Here is a 20,307-nt window from a genome sequence, read left to right on the forward strand (position 1 = left end):
ACTGTAAAGTATGTCCTGAGTTCCAAGACAATGATTTAATGAAATTTCTGAAACTAAATGTGAAGTTAAATTAAACCTAACTAAGTTACATAGACTTAAACTAGGTACTAAGGTTATTTGAACCTAAACTAGGTACTCTGGTTATATGTTTGGGGTGTCTTCCCCTTCCCCCATTCCATTAATTGTGATTACAAATGCACCTCCACATAGGAGGAGTCAGGAGCCATGCAGTTAACCCTTGATTCTTATGCTAATTGTTGTTCAGTCCTAGCCAATTCTTGGGGAACCCTCTGGGGTTTGCCATTTCCTTCCCCAGTTCATTTGACTGATAAAGAAACTGAGGCCAACAGGGTTAAGTGATTTACCCAGGGTCACACAGCTAGTGAGCATCAAAGCTGGGCTTAAACTCATGAGGATGAGTCTTTCTGATACCAAAAGCCCAATACTCTATCCACTGAATCACCTTACTGCCTAACTGACTGTGTGGGCAAATGACTGAAACTCTCAAATCTGTTCCATCTAAAAAATACAGGAAAATGGTATTCTAGCAATGTCACAAAACTGTCATCAACCAAGTGCTCTATGAATTTTTAAAAGGGCCATATTAGTTAGACCTGTGCTAACTTTTTAAAAAATGTGTTTGTTCCAGGAAAAGTTGACAGGATTATCAACTAGAATCATAATAAAAGAAAATATAGTTTTCTGAGTCTAATCATAACCTACAAGAAAGCTTGCTTAAAATTGCTGTTGGTATAAATTGGGAACAGAATTTGGCAATACCATGAAAAGTGAAAGAGCTTTAAGATTATACAAAATAATTTTTTGGTTGCCCCAGAAATCCCTTGTCATTCTTGAAATCTTGCATGACGACTTAAGAGAATGGAAGGAAGGCAAGGGATGCTTATATAGTAAAATAAGCAATAAGTGTTTCACATGTCTTCTGAAGATTTTTGGTGAAAATATTAGCCGAAAGTGGTCATGTCTCCAAAAATTTAAACAAATACCATCCACTAATGCTTCCTTCTTTTTCCCTTTTGTAATCTCCCAGAACCCAAAACCTATGAGAAATAGACTAGTTTTGTGCCTGAGAAACTCACATAATAAGCCCAAATTTTAAAAGGGACTTGTATAAATGGCTGGGCAGCACTTGTACTCTTCTGCAAAGATCTACTCCCAAAGGATTACTATTAAGAGAATAATAGCATTTATGTTCTAAGGGCTCTGGAAGCTTAAAAAGTAAAGCTCAGGGCACCTTTCACCTGTATGATCTTTATAACAAAACATTTTTTAACTGGGGAGGAATTTAGTTATAATCAAACGTTAGCACTATTGAACAGTTAGGCAAATCTGACTTTAATTTCAAAATGTTTCCATTTACTTGTGACATCTCCTTTTTGCTAACAAAATAAGGAAAGGAAAAGAGGGTAAAATTCTAATATGCAGTATAGAAAGACTACTTCTAAGACTGCTCATTTATCAGCTGATTTACTTAAAGAAAATGGGATCACATTTTTTTGTTTCTGGGTTTGAGAAGATTTTCAAAGTTTAGGTTTTAATTGGGTAGGCTTTTTGCACATTGGTGTTTGCGGATAGGTAGGCTTGATTAAAAAGTCGCTCTTCTTTTCTTTTCTTTTCTTTTTTTTTTTTTAAACACTTACCTTTTGTCTTAGAATCAATACTAAGTATCAGTTCCAAGAAGGAAGAGCAGTTAAGGATTAGGCAACTTCAGTGAAGAGATTTGTCCAGTCACAGAGCTAGGAGGCATCTGAGGATACATTTGAACCCAGGACCTCCCATTTTAGGGCTTCACTCTCTATCCACTAAGTCACTTGCCCCAGTAATGCCTTTTCTTTTCTTTTCTTTTTTTAAACCCTTACCTCCCATCTTAGAATTAATACTTGTAAGGGCTAGGTAGTGGGGGTTTAATGACCTGCCCAGGGTCCCACAACTAGAAAGTATCTGAGGCCATTTTCTTAATGAAATTATACCTAAAATATTATTTTGTATAAAATATATTATATAAAATATAAACAAATTATACCTAAAATATTATTTTATACCTAAAAAATTATGCCTAAAATAAACCAACAGTGTTAAACAAATGATCAATTCCCTTTCTTTAGGGACAAGACCTCACAAATGAATTCAGAAAAAAAACCAATATTCATCCTTCTTAAAGAAGCAATGATTAAAATCAGCCTAGTAAATGATATATGTACCAACCTTTACCAAGAGAAAAAGTCTGTTATCCTACCCTGCATCCCCACTTATGATTTTAATTCCAAATTAGACAAAATTTTAAAGTAATAGGATCATGAGAGAGATTACACTGATTATGGAGTAAAGAAAACCTGAGTCCAAGTTCAGACTCTGCCACATTTGGCTATGTGACCCTAGGGAAGTCACTTAAACTCTTGGGGACAGCAGGAGATGCACTAAGTTGCAAGGAAGATGGTATCCTCTCAAAAGAGGGAGTTTTATCTTTTGACACTTGTCCCTAGCAATTTTAAGTATTTCTTTTAGAAACATTACCAATATGGGTATCATCTGCTAATGGTTAGTGTAAGACTCCAGTTGGGATCTGTGTTAAAGATGATGCTGACAACTTTAACAGGTGTTTCGTGAAGTTTGGGCCACTGCACATTAAAAGTCTGTTTCACAGTTACAGAGAACAAATCCTAGAAAGTATGATACGCTCGGTTGTCTCAAGTCACAGTGTTATAAAATAACCGAGGCCAGAAACAAATGAAATGAAGGAAAAAACATTTATTAAGCACTTTATGCTATATGCCTGCCACTGGACTAAGCCAAGGGGGATAAAAAGGATTCTATTAATGCATATTTGAAGAAGAAATCTAAGCCCTCTTTCCCTCAAAGGATACATGGATAGATGTCTCCCCACCTCCAAGCCACTGAAAATAAGGAAATGGAATGTTTCCTTTCACAAAACGGTTTTTCCTCAGGAAAGTATGATTCAGATACACAATCTGCAACGTTTTTCCGTTGCGTAACATAAAGGGGTTTCCCTCAAACAGTTATGAAAACAATGTGATTCCATTAGATTGAGGTTCAAATCCTACACAGCCAAAACACTTTTTTGTGTTAGGATTTGGAAGGAGTTTTTTTGGCTCCATTTCCTAATTTTGAAAACTGGCTGGCTGACATTTAAAAGAAAACTTTAGTTTTAAGAACATATTTGATCTTCTGATTGTAGAGCAAAAATTATTTGATCAGTTACTTGATGTCCAAAGAAAACAGACTGGATTCTGTCCCACTTTCACAAAAGCCCCATTCACAGGCAGATGAGCAGCTTCAGAAAGCAGAGTCCACAGTAGAATGCTCCAGAAAAGAATGACATGAACGAAGCATGTGAATACAAAAACCTTTTTTAAAGAAAAAAAACCACCACGGGTCTCAGAACTGTGACACTTAGACCAATAGAAAAGCCTACTTTTAACTTCAGCTCTATAATAAAAGGATGGTCCAAAGAAAGTTTCTGTAAAGTTCACAATCAAAACCTTGAGTGAATTTTTAAAGACACTCAGAACCCACCGTATAACTGGCTACTTCTAAACTAACATGTATCAGAACCTCGTTACAATGCTAGGGAAAGGCAATGCTGTTCAGCCTTCTTTTCAAAGGGGATCAATGGCATCATAAGTGATGCCCTGACTTACTCATTAGTTGGATTTAAGTGAGGCAGAGCTTTATAAAGTCATCAGCCTCACTCTTCCAGAATCACCGAAGTCCAGTCTCCAGCTAAAAGTGAAAGGCAGTAAGAAATAGTTCATAGAGTGCTGGATTGGGGGGTTTGGGTGAGACATCAGAAAGACCTGGGCTTCCATCCCAACTCAGACATTTAACAGCAAATTATTCTACCTTAGCTTCAAGTTTCCTCCTCTACAAAATGGGGCTCTTAACAGTACCTACTTTACAGAATTGTTGTGAGGATCAAAAAAAGAATGACTGAATTGGGGTACTTCCTACCTGTGTAACCCTGACTAAGTCACTTAACCCCAATGGCTTCATTGCCTTGCTTGCTCTTCTGTCTTAGAACTAAAACTAAAGCCAGAAGATAAGGGTTTCTTTTAAAGGAACATATTTTAAATTACAAATTTCAAAATACTGTATGTCTGCTAGTATTGTTATCCCCTGCATACACTCCTTCTCCCATTAAATGGCAGTTTCCTTAAGAGCAAAAACTTTTATCATATCTTTCTTTGATTCCCTCAAATCCTAATATCTTGACATCTAGGGGATACAGTGGACAGTGTTGGTCAAGAAGTCAGGAAAAACTGAATTCAAATCCGAACTGAGCTACCACCTAAAGTCACTTAACCTCTATTTACCTCAGTTTCCTCAATTGTAAAATGAATATAATAATAGAATCTCTCACATAGGGTTGATGTGAGGAGCCAAAAGCATATTTGTTTTGATTTTTTTAGGTGCTTAGCACAGTGTCTGGCATATATAATAAGTGCTGTGTAAATGTTTAATTTGTCTCTCCCTGGTACATCTTCATGAATAAAATTAAGGAGATAAGAAAGGATTTGGAATTCTGTTCATGTCATCTCTCTGTCTCTCTCACACACACACATACACACCCCCTATTCTTTGGAGAAGGAGATGGTTTCATTTTTGTCTTTGTATGCCATGTGTAGGCATATGGAAGGTACTTAATAAATGCTTGTCAAATTAATGATAAAAAAATTAGAGATTAAAATTGAGGAGGGGGAATTTGGCAAGACTTTTAGAGAAGTTAAAGGAGGAAAAGGATAAAGATCCAAAAAGAACTCAAGTAGAAAGTCTGGGGAAAGAGGAGAAAGGAGGAAAAAGAAAAAAGCTAAGAAGAGAAAAGGAAAAAATAGAAGGCTGTTGGTGAAATAAGGCAAGACTGCTAAAACCAGGTAAGAAGTTAGCAAGAGAAGAGAAAGGGTATGCTTGTCAAGGCCTTTATAAGATGAGAAGAATTCCATAGGAGACTACCTCATTTCCCCCCAATCTAAGCTGTTTACCACAATATTTTCCAAAGGTACTACTAACAACAATAACAAAGACTGACCTTCCAGCTCATTTCCAGAAAGTAGGAAAAGCAGAAGGAATTTCAAATGACTCTCACAGAGGCCACCACGTTTGTATTTCCACAATGGCCAAGTTTCTGCTATCTATACTCTAAGTGCTGGCTGGGCTTCACTGCTAGAAAAGTCTCTCCAAGGAGAAAATGGAAAGGGAAGTGGGGGAAGATATGGAATGACAAATTTTCAATGGGAAAATCAAGAGTTAAAAACACAAGAAGAGTGGAAAGAGAATCCTGACCTGTGGAGGATAGGATAATGTCAAAGATGAGAAAGGAAAGCACCACCACTGATCATTGGGAACTAAGTAACAAATATGAAGCCCATTTTCAGAGGAAAAAAGGACCTGTAGGGCCATCTGAGGAGGATTGAAGGCTGATGACTGTCAGAACAATAGAGAGATCTCTGCTGTTTTCCCAGGGCATTTATCCAGGGCTTGATAGAAAATCTTGTCAAACCAGATGACTACTACCTCCTTCTGGTGATTCACTTGGGCACCAAGGATATTGCCAGAAGGGATTTAGACAGTTTCAGAAACATTAGGAAATCTGGGACAAGAAACAGAAGAACTTAGGGACACGTGGTATTTTCCTATCTACTGGATAGGAAATCTAGTTCAAGGACCTCAGAAGAAAAAGGCAAATCTGCAAGAGAATAGCTGGTTAAGATGATGGTGTCTGAGAATGGGATTTGGATTTCTGGACTACAGTTTTGAAGTATCAGTATAACTGGTAACTTGCCACTGATGGAATAAATGCTAATAAAATTTGATGAAAATATAGTTGTTTGGGATTGTACAAATTGAATTAAAAAATCTTTAAACAAAAGAAAAGGAAGAAATGGCTATACATACATACATACATACATATACTCCCCAATACAGAAATGGAGATAATACCACTTATTTCATAGAATTGTTGGGTTTTTTTTTTATTTTTTTTAAAACCCTTACCTTCAATACTGTATTCTGGCTCCAAGGCAGAAGAATAGTAAGGGTAAGCAATGGGGGTCAAGTGACTTGCCCAGGGTCACACAGCTGGGAAGTATCTGAGGCCAGATTTGAACCTAGGACCTCCTGTCTCTAGGCCTAACTCTCTATCCACTGAGCTACCCAGCCGCCCCCTCATAGAATTGTTTTGAGAATCAGAAAAAAGCTTTCAAACTTGAAAATGCTATTTTAAATATCAGTATTTTTACCCCACATCCACCTTTCTCCAGAGTAACCATAATGTGATGAGGGTCACAGGGAACAAAATCCAAGAAAGAAGCCAGTAATTAAAAACCATGGAAAACTACAGACAAGCAAGTAAAGCAAGGAAGTAAATCTGATCCTATAGGTATCATTAATATTGGTGGGATGAAACCCATTTTGTGCTATATGGTGCTAGAAATGGTAATCCTCATTCAAAAGAACATAGGGCGAAGAAACACTTATTTGGTACCTATTATATGTCAGGCACTATGCTAAGCACCAATTTTTTTTTTTTTTTACCAAATATTATCTCATGATTCTCACAAAAACCCTGGGAAGAAGGTGCTACCTATTTTACAACTGAAGCAAACAGAGGTTAAATGATTGGCTCAGAGTTACACAACTAAATGTCTGGGGTCAAATTTGATCTCCAGCCTTACTGACTCCAGGTCCAACATTCTCTCCACTGTAACCCCAGCTACCTGTAAACAGGTGGGGAAGGGGAATGGATGTGAAGGAGGTAATATATGGCATTGTATTTTAAGAAACACCTTATGATTAATTCCAAGAACCACATGGTAGAGGGTATTTGTGTGAGGAGCAAAGGTAAAAACAGAAGAAACAGCTCTAGAAATATATTACAGACCACCTAAACAGAGGAGATAAATAGAGTTAAGGAATCAATTTCAAGCCTGGCAGGTAATCATATCATATTATAGTAATGATTAGAAGCATAAATTATGCTAGACATTAATTGGGAGTTCTCACTCTGCTTAAAGTAGAGAAGCTAATATTCCTGAGCTGCCTTAAAGACTGATCAGTTCATCCTTCAAACATGAAAAAATCAATAAAGGGAATTGCTATTCTAGATCTGATTATCAACAAAGAAGAGCTAGTTGCTAACTTAGAAGTGATGGGACTCTCCAGAAGGAGCTGAACATTCCACTCCACATCTCAAAATTTTTTAGAAGTTAGGATTGCCTGACACACATCTTAAATTTGGAGGCTGAAGTTTACAAGACAGTCAGAGGAAGGATAATCTAAAATTCTACAGAGAAATGAGTCCAAAACAGATGAAAGTTCACGAGAAAAAAATTCTGAAGTCCACAAAGAAAAATCCTATGTGAGAAATAAAAAGCAGAGAATTCCCTATAATATGTATGCCCAATACTACCTACTTCTTTAGAGAACAGTAGATGGAAATGAAGTAAAGAATGAGATACACATTCTTGGACAAAGCAAATGTGTGGGTTTATTTTGATTAACTATATATATTCATTACAAGGATTGTGTCTTTTTTTTCTTGAGAGGGAATTTGGAAGGGGGAATGGGAACTATTGGCAGTTTTATCAAGAAGAAAAGGGTCATTGTAGCATTTTGAAAAAAAATTCACAGAGGAATGCATAAACAAGTCAGCTTTGAAAGTAATATTCAATTTATTACATACCTTTTTTTTGAAGAAGCAAGCTTTACATAGTAGAGTGTCATGGTTTCACATATAATCCTTTTTGTTTTACTTTGTATAATATGAAGTGTTCTTTTTCTAATGTTTATTGATCTCAGAATATTTTTTAAGTGAATTTAAAGGGGGATCAAGTACCTCAGTGTTCAAAAATACATACTCCAAAAAAAAAAAAATGGAAACATGAGCTGGTAATAAGACTATATAAGAACTTGGAAACATCCTGTAGGATTTGCTAAGAATGCTGAAGTTCAGAATGAGTTGAGTCTACTAATAATTAATAATAATTCAGAGACAATAAAGGGAAGTTTAAAGTTACATTGAGGAAAAACGATGCTTAAAGAAAGGCTATGGCAACTGCTGTTAGAAAGCTAATTCACAAAGGAGAGAAGTAACTACTAGGTTGGTTTTTTGCTTGTTTTCTCTCAAGAAGTTGAGGCCACATGTTAGGAGAAAAATAAGCACCTCATTGGCTGCCTTGGATAAATTCATGACACCCTACATCCTAAAGTGCTGAAAAAAGTGAAAGGTGTAACTAAGACATTGTCAGTGATCTTTCAAAGACTGCAAAATAGGAAAGGTATTATAGGAGTGGAGAAGGGTAAATATCCCAGTTCTTGAGAGGGAAAAGGAAAGAATGAGTCTTCCAAATCATAGGGCAATGAATTTGACTTATTACTGTCAATTTGAGAATATTATTAATTAAAAGAATGACTACTGAATATCTAAAAAATAGAAGAAATACATTGTGTTATCTGCAAATTTAATAGAGGAGAAAATCTAGGCCATATAAAAATAAAAGATATGAACATCTATTAAAATTTTTAAAAATTGCTAATCAGCTCTTCATTCCCCCATCAGTTATCATCATCCCATTCACCCCAATGATTCTATGCCTCCTTTGCTGTTCCATTTTCTTCCAAATTAGCTAAAACATAAACCACCCTTTATTGTTTTTCTTAGTTTCCCCTTTTTAGTCCCAACTCATTCTGAAGTTTAACATCCCTAAAGTTATTTTTGCTAGACTGTACCACACTTTTAAATTCATTTATTCTCTTATCTAGCCATTTTCCATACATTTCTTTTTTTTTTTTTTTAATTTTAAACCCTTAACTTCTGTGTATTGACTTATAGGTGGAAGATTGGTAAGGGTAGGCAATGGGGGTCAAGTGACTTGCCCAGGGTCACACAGCTGGGAAGTGTCTGAGGTCAGATTTGAACCTAGGACCTCCTGTCTCTAGGTCTGGCTCTCAATCCACTGAGCTACCCAGCTGCCCCTATACATTTTTTTTTAACTCTAAGTTAGTTGGTAAGTTCCCTATGCATCCAAACAACCTCTTTGAACAAATCTGATGGTTTTTTCCTCATTTCAACTGATAGCTTTTTTTTTTGTCTGTTGGACCACATTCTTAAATATCTTCAGTTTCTCTTGAGCTGCCCTGCAAGCATTTTAGTACATAGGATTCTACCTATTTCTAGTAGGAGGCCTCTGAAATCTGCCTACCCAAAATCTAGTTAGCACATCAGACTATATCTTAATATTAAGACTCTCCTCTGTCAAAAACACGAGGATGGATGCTTACTTCTCTCTAGGGTTCCCATCAACCCCTGCAGTAAGTCTCTCCTCAGCAAAAATCAGGTCCAGAATAGAATTTCTCCTTTTTGGTTCCTCTGCCTTTTGAAGAATTGCATTATTACTAAAGACAAGTGAAGAAGTTATTAGTGAAGCTTGCAGCTAGGTGGCTCAGTGATGGAATCAATCCTAGAAATGAGAGGTCCTGGATTTAAATGTGGCCTCATAGTTCCCAGCTGTGTGACCCTGGGCAAGTCACTTAACCCCCATTGCCTAGTCTTTACCTTTCTTCTGCATTGGAACCAATACACAGTATTGATTCTAAAATGGAAAGCAAATTTAAAAAAAAAAAAGTTATTAGTTGCTCTGGTTCAGTAGGGATAGGGAGAGGAAGGGAGGGAGAATCAATAGATTCTGGATAACTGAATTTCTTCACTACTATGCATCGGGTCCCTGTGCCAGGCTTGTGGCTTGTTTCTGAAAGTCCTCATCCATCTCCTCTCTCTGTTTGGAGAGATTACAGTATACTCCAGTGACAAACTCACTTTGGTTTCTCCCTCTTTTGACCTTTATCCACTCTGGATTCTGAATTTCCCTTCCTTTCTATACTATGCTGCTCATCTCCATTCTCCTTTTATCTAATTCATTTCAAAGCAACATGCTCCTATTCAGAGGCAGAGTCCAGTCATGGATATCCCTCCTGGACTGTGGCACCCAATATATCAAGTTTGGTGCCCCTCAGGTTAGGGACTCCAATTCTTGTTTATTACCTGAACTTTGGCCATTTGGGCAGAGATATTTAAGAACAAAGATTTTACTATTGAGTTTTTTCTTGTGAATTTCTGAGGATCTGAACTCTCCATTCTCTCTTTCTGGCTACTCTATGTCAAGAGGTAGCCATCTCAGAAAATCAAGAAGTTGGCTAAGCCAGTGTAGATTAGTCTCAAAGGATTAGTAGACAATCATTCAAAGCAGCCAAAAGCAGCAGCCCTGGGATCCAGAGACTCCTCCCTCCTCGTTACTACTATTTTTCCTTAGAACATCAACCTGTCAGGTCATAAAACTATGTATATCCTTTGACCCAGCAATACCATTACTGGATCTGTATCCCAAAGAGATTAAAGATCTGGGAAAGAACCTACCTGTACAAAAATATTCATAGCTCCCCTTTTTGTAGAGGCAAAGAACTGGGAACTCAAGGGATGTCCATCAACTGGGGAATGTCTGAACAAGTTATGGTATGTGATGGTGGAATACTATTGTGCCACTAGAAATGACAAACAAGATGATCACAAAAATACCTGGAAAGACTTATAGGAAGAGATGCAAATGAAATGTAACTATAATAATGTACAATGATCAACTGTGAATGTCTTAATATTATCAAAAAGGCAAGGATCCGGGACAACTCCAAGGGATTCATAACTTCCTGGAGTCAGGAAAACTTGAGTTCAAATTGACCCTCAGACACTTCATTCCTGTGTGATCTTGGACAAGTCACTTAACCTTTGCATGTCTAGGAAGTAGCTAGAAGGCTCAATGGATATTCACTGCCATAGAAGGAACAGAAGAAGTCCAAATGTAGATTGAAACATACCATTCTTTACTTTATTTCCTCCATGATTTTTTTCTCTAGTGTAAGCAATTCTGGCTCTTGTTTTCCAACAAAACAAACATGGAAATATATGTATAATAATATATGTACAAGCTATATTATATTACTTGCCTTCTTGGAGAGGGAAGGAGCTAGAGAATGCAGATTGAAAAATGCCAGAGAAGGAATATTAGAAATTGTATTGACATGTAATTTTTTGGGGAAAAAAATCCACCTGTCAAGAGAACCCAGGTTCTAAGGCCAGCCTCAGCAAACTTTCTAGAAGAATGTTTGTTTGGCTTTTTAGAGCATCAGCTTCTTCTGTTTCTAGGTGGTTCTTACACATATAAATAGATGCCTTAAGGTTCATTTTTATTCTTATTTGCTTGCTACCAACACCAGAAAGTTAAGTTCACAAACAAAAGACATTAGTAATCCACATTAAAATCTAGCAAATTAATCTCTAGAAGTAGCACCTGCTTTGGTGAACATGAGTTACTAATTAAAGGTTTAAGGATATTTTTCTAGTTACAGATGAGACCAAAGGTCAGAAAATATGGAAATAGTCAATATTGGAGGGGTTAATAGAAAGATAAGGACAGCCATCCTGGAAAGTAATTTGTTATTATACAAATAAAGTAGCTAAAATATCTATCAACTCCTTTGGCCAAAGGATTCCATTGCTAGGTATATAACCCAAAGAGGTCCCTGATAAAAAGAAACTCTCCACATACTTCAAAATAGAACTTTTTGTTTTAGCAAAAAGCCAGAAACAAAGTAAAATGATTTAACAAATGGTGGTACTTCTTCAATCTAAATTCTTCTAAACAAAATAGAATGATTTAACAAATGGCTTAATAAATGGGTACTTCTTCAATCTCTGGCCTGGTTTTATTGTGAAGCCTGAGCTGAGTTTTGAAAGATACAAAGGATCCTAAGGGGTGGAGATGAAAAAGGAGGGTGCATTTCACACACAGGGAGAAGCAGTTCAGAGCAGGCACATAGGGGATCACAGATATAGAATTGGAGGGGACCTCAAAAGTCACCTATAGGTATCTGTGGCTCAACTTAAGACCTTAGGAATTTAAGAATATCAGGACAAGAGACAGGAAAACTCAAGTTCATATCCATCCTCAGACACTTTATAGCTGTTTGACCCTGGGCAAGTCACTTAACCTAGGAGGCAGATGGATAGGGCTCAGTGGACACAGTGCTGAGCCTGAAGTCAGGAAGACTTGAGTTCAAATCTAGCCACAGGTACTTCCTTGCTGCATGACCCTAGAGGAGGCACTTAACCTCTGCCCAACAAAAGGATCCACTGGAGAAGGAAATGACAAACCACTTTGCCAAGAAAACCCCATGAATAGCTTTGGTCTATAGGGTCATGAAGAGCTGACATAACCCAACAACAACAACAAGTCGTCCAGTTCCTTTTACAGATGAGAAAACTGATGCCTAAGAAGGTGATTCTAAGGTCTCTCTCCCAGCTCTGTTCATAGGGGACACCACTTGGGGAGAGTGAACACCTTGAACACAAGCTAGGGGAGCGAATTCTCAGTGATATCAGCCCTGTCTTTTCAACCATAAGTCTAACATCCACAGTAGCTTATATTGTGGATTGAAGTCAAACTTGCCTAGGTGCTTTCTTTTTTTCTAATTTAAGGATTTCTGTATTCATAATCCCAAGGACTTGGAATCCATGCATTTTACTGTACCAGCAAACTCTACCATCAAACTTGCATCTCAGAGGAAATGTCTTATGCTATAAAATTGGGATGAGGAAGTAATACAAAAGGCAGATTAAAAAGTAAGCAACAAATAAATCTGCATAGATCCATGTTTCATATAGTTAGGAATTTTTTAAAAATCAGAAAAAAGACAAATCATTAAAACCTAGGGAAATGGAACTTTTTAATATATGAGACAGTTGTATACTTTGACCTTCTTTTCTATGGCCTTCTAGGCTTAAACGCTGAAAAAATCCAGGTCACTGTGTGTCACTGTACTTGTAGTCCAAAAGGGCAGAATTATTTAGAAAAGTTGCCAAGAGCTGACCACAGGTATGCAACCTAATCAGCACTCTGGCCTTAGGACACAGAAGTATTGTGCTGCAAATAAATGCTCTTTCAGGTCGGCTGGGAACTTTCTTCAAAGAGAGAAATCTTAGTTTGTCATAATGTCAAGGCAACCTGATGCCAAAAATATTTTAATCTGCTCTTCCTTTTCAACTGATCACATTGAACAAACAGGAAGCAGATTTACACCCCACTTTTTACCACCCCCACATCCACCAACACCACCCCAGTCCCAAAGGGAAAACAAACATACAGGTACACAGGTCCTCTAGGTCTCACTACATTGTCCCACTACATGCCTGTTACCTGGTAATGGAGGTATAACCAGAAAAAGGAGTTAATAGCTGCTCCACAAGATTTAATCTTTTAACTGATATTTATGTTTCAATTTACTACTAGTAAACAGAATATTGGGCAGCTATGTGTCACAGTTCTGGGTCTGGAGTCAAGAAGACCCAATTCCAGATCTGGCCTCAGACACTTAATTGTATGACCCTGAGCAAGTCACTTAATCCTGTTTACCTCAATTTCCTCATCTGTAAAATGAGCTAGAGAAGGAAATAGCAAACCACTCCAATATCTTGGACATTGAGACCCTAAGCACTAGTATGAATCATATTTAGGACCTGAACTAGTCTTATTGATGAAACCAATTCTATGCTATTTGTATGTAAATAACAATCAATACACAGTGATTTATTAAAGAGCTAAAGTGGATACAAAATCATAGGATTATAGATTTGGAGCTATTCCAACTGCCTCATTTTACAAATGAGCCATTCCTAATAACTAACTTTTATAGAGGTTCTAAGAATTTTACAAGACTCTACATATATGATCTCATTTGACTATCACAAATATCCAGTGATGTTAGTGCTAGTCTGACTCCCATTTTACAGGATAAAAAACTAGTTCCAAAGCTGGGGGGTGGGAGGGTGGAAACTTTGTTTAGTGGAATTTGAACACAGGACCATCTATTGAAAATCCAACATCATTCTACTACCCTGGGTTGCTCCTCTAAATTCAAAAAAACTATCTTCAAAGAGATTGCTACTTTCCAAGGAAATATAAATATATACATCCATATGAAGAAGCAAGATAGAACTAAACTTAGAGAAATCAGGAAAGGTTTCCTTGGGGTCGGCCTCAACTCTTCAACTCTAAAATAAGGAGGAATTAAAAAGTCCCAGCCCTAATAATCTATGATTCCAATCCTTACTTATGTAGGATAGGATGCATATGAAACACAGGCAATTACAAGAAGAGGTTAATAGTTTTAATTGTGGTCACACCCACGGGAGAGACAGTCTTAAAAGCTTATCCAAAGTTTGATCCTGCCTTGAGAAGGGACACTCAGGAGAGTGGAGCAAAGCATCCTTGAGGTAAAAGAAGGAGCAGCCCAGTTCTGGAGGGTAGAGCCCGCCCACTTTACAAGAGAGACTTAAGTCGCCTTTATCCTCTTCTCCCTAGGAGTCCCAGGGAGATGCCGCCGAAGAGGCAGGTCAACCCAGAGAGAAAGTGACTAACGCTGGCTCTAGACCAATAGCCGCGGTCCCAGCCAAATACACACACTCCTACCCTCAAAGGCAGTTTCAATAGGTGACAAATAGGTTTCCCCTAGGTCTTAAAATCTGTTGGAAAGTTCCTTCTCACATTTTCAATCCCCAACCACAAGCTAGGAATGCAACTTTCTCCCGGCACCTACACCCGCACAGAGCAAAAGACAAAAGACAGCTAGTGCCCCGAATTCCTGGGGTCAGGATTACTAGAGAGGCCAAAAGTTACAAAGTCAACCGTAGAGAGAGGATCTCCAGCCTTCCCTGAGAAATGGAAGGCCAGCCAGGATCATGCTTTCTTTCTTTACCTGTCTAAGCACACAGCCTTCTAGTTACTCTCGGTTGTTCCGGACAGGACACATTTACGAGGAACGACCGGAGCCACTCACACAAAAGGTGCGTTGTGCTTCTAAAGGCCAGAACGAGACCAACGGGCTGCTCCGGCTGAGTTCAGCTGGAACTGTGGTCGGGAGAGGGAGACCCGCACAGAAAAAGTTTTGCTGGACTGTGAACCTGGGTGCGCGTTCTACCACCAGCCGCCGCCCCCCGCCCCGTCACCCCCACCGATAGCAAAGCACTCAGCTAACTTTACGCTAAATGCAACAGAAGCTGCAAGACTTGCCATCACTCTTGCCCACCTCCAGTCCCTTAACCCCCCGCCCCAAAAAAAAGAGAAACAGCTGGGAAGAGGGGGAGACACGTCTGGCGAGCCAGGCAGTCGGAAGCCAACTTTGCTTCTAAGCTCTCTGGGCAGCTAGGTCCCTTTTGCCTCTCAGCCTGAGGTGGGACCCTACTCCTAGTCCCTCCAAAATGAAAAGGAGCCCGTTCCTCATTGGCGTTACACTCCATTCCCTCCCCACCCCCACTTCGAACACAATATTAAGCGCCCCCAAAACTTGCTCTCACCTTTAGTCCAATCCACCACTTGTTTGGGGCTCCACTTGGTCACGGGTTCCATGGTGAGCCGGCCACTCAGTCTTCGGCTAAACTGAAAGGTCCGCTGGAAAGCGCCTGGCGCCCGAGTCGAACACCCTCCTCCAACGGACAGGGCTGAACTCTCCAATCCTCCTTTTTTCCGGACTAAAGACTTCGCTCGGGATCGCCCATCTCAGTTGCTAGAAGGGACAGCAGTATCAGCAGGTACGGTCCGGTTACAGCACAATCACCCTCTCAGAAACCTCCCTCTGACTCCCTGGACAGGCAAACCCGGCCTCTTCCCCAACACACAGACACAGCTGTGGGGCTCCTCCTCCAGCTGCCAACGCGCCAGCTGCAGCAACTCCTCCTCCTCCTCCTTTTACTCCTCCTCTTCCCCGGCTGCCCGATCCGCTCCGCTGCTACAGCCGGTCCGCTCCTTGTCTGCTGAACCCCCTCTGCACTCCAGCCGCAGCCCCACTATCCAGCACCAGTTGCTTCCGAAGTTGTCAGGACACCCACTCCTCTCGGACTCCAGCGCCTCCTCTTTGGAACGTGGAAGGAAGTTTATTCGTTCCTTCACAGCGCCTGTGTTTTTGAAAGAAAGTGTGTGTCTGAGTGCGTAAGACTTATTCCTGCTCCCCCGGCGCTCCGTGAGTGGAGGAGTTCGTCTCCTTAGCCTTCCCGCCAGCAGGTTCCAACTCCTTAATCTCCCGGGTGTGCACATGGAAAAGAGGAGGAGGGGAGAGCGGCTCTTCTCGAGTTACACAGTTTCTGTTCTTTCAGTTAGTTGCCAACGGGATAAGGGAGCGAGAGCGGGGGCGGGGATGGGGACGGTTAGAGTGAAACTCGTGAAGGGGAGCGGGGGTAGGGAGGGGGGGGGCGGATCCAAATCCAAACCCACTCTTGCTCTCTGGTTACTTTTCCCTTTTTCAGTCTTTTTCACTCACAGCCCAAGTGACCCTAATTTTCCTTCCAAACTCCCCAGCCCCCACTCCAGGCTGGCTTATTGTAGAATGTGTATACATTCAGGACTGCATGTTTGGTCGTGCTAGGGCCATGTGTCCTTGTTTTAATGGCCTTGGAAAAGGAGAACAGCCTATCGAGGTTTGAGAGCAAAGCGCATACACAGAGACACGCGCTGCATTTCCTTCTGGCCCCTAGAAAGACTTGTAGAAACTATTGCGTTGTGATCGATACATTAACTTGACTGTTTTCTTAATTTAAAAAAGTATTCTAGTCCAACCTAAATGGATTGCTTGGTTTTCCGCTCGTCCCATGGAAGCTTTTCCACTCCGCGCCTTGGCTCACGTGTTCCCTGTGCCTCCTCTTCCTTAGCCATCTCCTCCCGCCTGGCTGAAATCTTAGCCTTTTCCCAAGACTCAGGTCAAATACCAGCCCTTCCAATGAAGGCTTAGTCGAATGCCTCAACCAGGATTTGTGTGTCTCTCTCATTCCTCATTTTGGACCTATCTTATGGCCCCTCGAGGTAAATTTAGTGGAAAGAGCATTGGGATCGAGACTACCGAAGGGGCCAATAGTGGCTTCAAAACTGATGAACCTTGTGACCTTGGGCAAGGCATTTAACCTCTCCAATTTCCCCATTTGCAGGAAAGGAATGTTCACTTGTCCTACCTGCTTCCGTGAACTGTTACAAGAAAAACACTGTAAAAGTTACAAGTAGGAGATAGGTAAATAAAGCATTTATTAAGCACTTACTATAGATACACCAGGCGCTGTACCAAGCACAGAGGATATAAATACAAACAAACAATCCATTGACTTGTTTTAGATCATAGTTATTTCTATGTGTTCTAGTCCCACAGTAGATTGCAGATTTGGAAAGCTAGAACAAGACTGGACACAGACTATCTCTAGCTCCTCTTGGAGCCTGAAGATGGCTCCACCTTCTCTTCCCAGTTATCTGACTTGCAGCTCTCAGCACAATTTGTAATAGGCTGCATCTTACTCCTGCCCTCCTTGCACCTCACCATTGACCTTTGATTGGCCAGCAATGAAGACCCTCAGGAACTCCCAGTCATACAGTTTTAAAAATATTTAAATTAGCTGGTGGAGTTGTGAACTGATCCAACCATTCTGGCTGGCAATTTGGAACTATGCTCAAAGGGCTATAAAAAAATGCCTGCCCTTTGATCCAGCCATACCATTGTTGAGTTTGTACCCCAAAGATATCATAGATAAACAGACTTGTACGAAAATATTTATAGCTGTGCTTTTTGTGGTGGCAAAAAACTGGAAAAGGAGGGTATGTCCTTCAATTGGGGAATGGCTGAACAAATTGTGGTATATGCTGGTGATGGAATACTATTGTGCTCAAAGGAATAATAAACTAGAGGAGTTCCAGGTGAACTGGAAAGACCTCCAGGAACTGATGCAGAGTGAAAGGAGCAGAGCCAGAAGAACATTGTACACAGAGACTGACATACTGTGGTAAAATCGAATGTAATGGACTTCTGTACTAGCAGCAATGCAATGACCAAGGACAATTCTGAGGGATTTATGGTAAAGATGCTACCCACATTCAGAGGAAGGACTGCAGGAGAGGAAACATATAAGAAAAACAACTGTTTGAACGCATGGGTTGGGGTGGACATGATTGGGGATGTGGACTCGAAACTACCACACCAATGCAACCACCAACAATTTGGAAATAGGTCTTGATCAATGACACATGATAAAACCAGTGGAAATGTGCATTGGCCATGGGTGGGGGGACTGCGGGGGGGTGAAGGGGAAAGTAGGAACATGAATCGTGTAACTATGTTAATAATGAATATTAATAAATGTTTAAAAAAATAAAAATATTTAAATTAGCAAAAGGTTTTACAGAACAATTAGACTAGAAGCTCTGTGAAGTCAATCTGCTCTGCACACCTTTCACCAAACATGATTCAGTAGAAAGAGGAATAATGGAATCTAAGAACCTAAATTCACATCCTGCCCCTGAAGCAGATAGTCTGAATAGCCTTGGGCAGATGACTTAACCTCCTTGGCTCTCACTTTCCTCATCTGTAGAATATGAGGGTTAGACTAGATGACTTCTGAGGTCCTTTCCAGTCCTGGAGCTATTGTCCTAAGTAGTATTAAATTCCCCGTAAAGTGCCCCCTCCTCCTTGGTTTGGTCATTAATATAAAGAGCTGAAAATCACCAAAGAAGATTTTATAGAGTTTTAGCCCATTGTTCCCATGTGTTCAGTGAGGAAGCCTCTTAATTCCTTGAGCCCTGAAACACTGCCCTGGCTATGTAATATGGAGGAAAAAAATTCATTTTTCCAGGTGATTAAGAATATATGGTGCCATGTGGAAATCTCAGAGTTCAAACAAACCAGTATCAAGGCTGCTCTGCTGGACTTGGCGTAAGAGTGGAGCAGACACCAAATTATTTGCTGTATGATGAGGAACTATTTAAAAGAATACCTTAAAGAGAATCTAAAATACAACTTAGACATGAGCTATGAAATTGAGCAAGTAGTATATACACAGACTTCTGCCTCCAGTGTAGGAATCAGATGAAGGTTTTAAAAACAAAAATGATTGAGTAAACTACAAAACTTGGTAGTAAACTAATTTATCTTTCAGCTACAGATTTTCCAGCATGTATAAGCCTTGATAAAGGTTGAAGGTCATGTGTTTGTATCCCCATTTGAACTATCTGGCCTGACTGTATATTCCTCTTACAAAATGAGAACAACAAAACAATTTCCTTTCTTGGATTCAGGACTATGGAAACCTCATTTAAAAGTTTAGTCAACACTCAAATCTAGCCACATAAGTGATCTTTTTGAGAAAAGGTACCATGCCAATTTTCCAGATCTATAGTCTTCTATATTCTTCTTCTTTGTTTTAATGGATGTATCTTCCAGCTTGTTCTCTGAGGGTTTTGATTGGGAAGAAATTACTTCCTTTAATTTATTACGGATTAAATTAGCAGACATTCAAAGATTCATCCTCCATAGCTACTTTAGGGATTTCTGGTAGCTGTGGTCCAATAATAACCTCCTTATTTCTTGGGTTTGTTTCAAGGAAAGTTCCAAGTTTTCAGTCTTCTTTTCTTCTCTTTCACTCCTACAGCTATGTTGTTCGAGGCATGAACGTAGCAATCCCATTATTAGAAGGAATAAACTTTTGGAATCCAATCTAGCCTTCTGAAGTTCTAGTCATTTCCATCTCTGTACTCTTAGAGTTCTTCTGGTTATAATCTGTCATAGTTTTGTTATAGTTTCTATCAAGCTGAGGGGAGATCAGAGTTCTCTTTAAGAGATCTCCTGATTTAGAAACTATGTTACCCTGAGCAAGTCATTTAACTTCTCTCAGCCTCATTTTTTCTCATCTGTAAAATGGGGATATTAACTTTTTCTCAGAGACAAATGGGGTAACATATGTAAAGTACTTTGCAAACCCTTAATCTCTGTATGAATGCTAGTTCACATTATTGTTAATATTTTATTCATCTTATGCCAATCTACACTTTTGTCTTGACTAAAAATCCAACTTTTTTAAAAAGGAGCAAGTCAGGGTTAGTCGTTAAAGTGCTAGACCTGAAGTAAAAAAAAAAAACAAAACAGGTTCAAATTCAGCCTTAGATATAAGATCTTGGGCAAGTCACCACCTCTAAGCTTCAGTTTTCTTATCTCCTCATCTATAAAAAATATAGTACTTACCTCAGAGTGCTTGTGAGGCTCAAATGAGAGAAGGAATGTAAAGTTCTTTCCAAACTTTAAAGGCTATATAAATGCCAGTTATTATTATATAAAAGTCAAGTTATTGTCTGCAACAGCTCAGAATAATTAGACAATTAATGAATTTTTTTTCTGTTTATACTTCCTGCCCAGAAAGCTAATTGT

At 39.4% G+C, this 20,307-nt stretch overlaps 1 protein-coding gene across 1 annotated transcript in view; it reads right to left on the bottom strand.

Moving 5' to 3' along the window:
* CNKSR3 (CNKSR family member 3) overlaps window positions 1-15,614 on the bottom strand; it is a 117,756-nt gene extending 102,142 nt beyond the window's left edge. The window contains exon 1 of the mRNA XM_044671733.1: window positions 15,434-15,614. Coding sequence (XP_044527668.1) covers window positions 15,434-15,485 — 52 coding nt within the window. The 5' untranslated portion in view covers window positions 15,486-15,614. The remainder of the gene's footprint in view (window positions 1-15,433) is intronic.
* Window positions 15,615-20,307: the final 4,693 nt, after the last annotated feature.

The sequence above is a fragment of the Gracilinanus agilis genome, chromosome 4 (assembly GCF_016433145.1).
Source record: "Gracilinanus agilis isolate LMUSP501 chromosome 4, AgileGrace, whole genome shotgun sequence".
Taxonomy (NCBI): Eukaryota; Metazoa; Chordata; class Mammalia; order Didelphimorphia; family Didelphidae; genus Gracilinanus; species Gracilinanus agilis.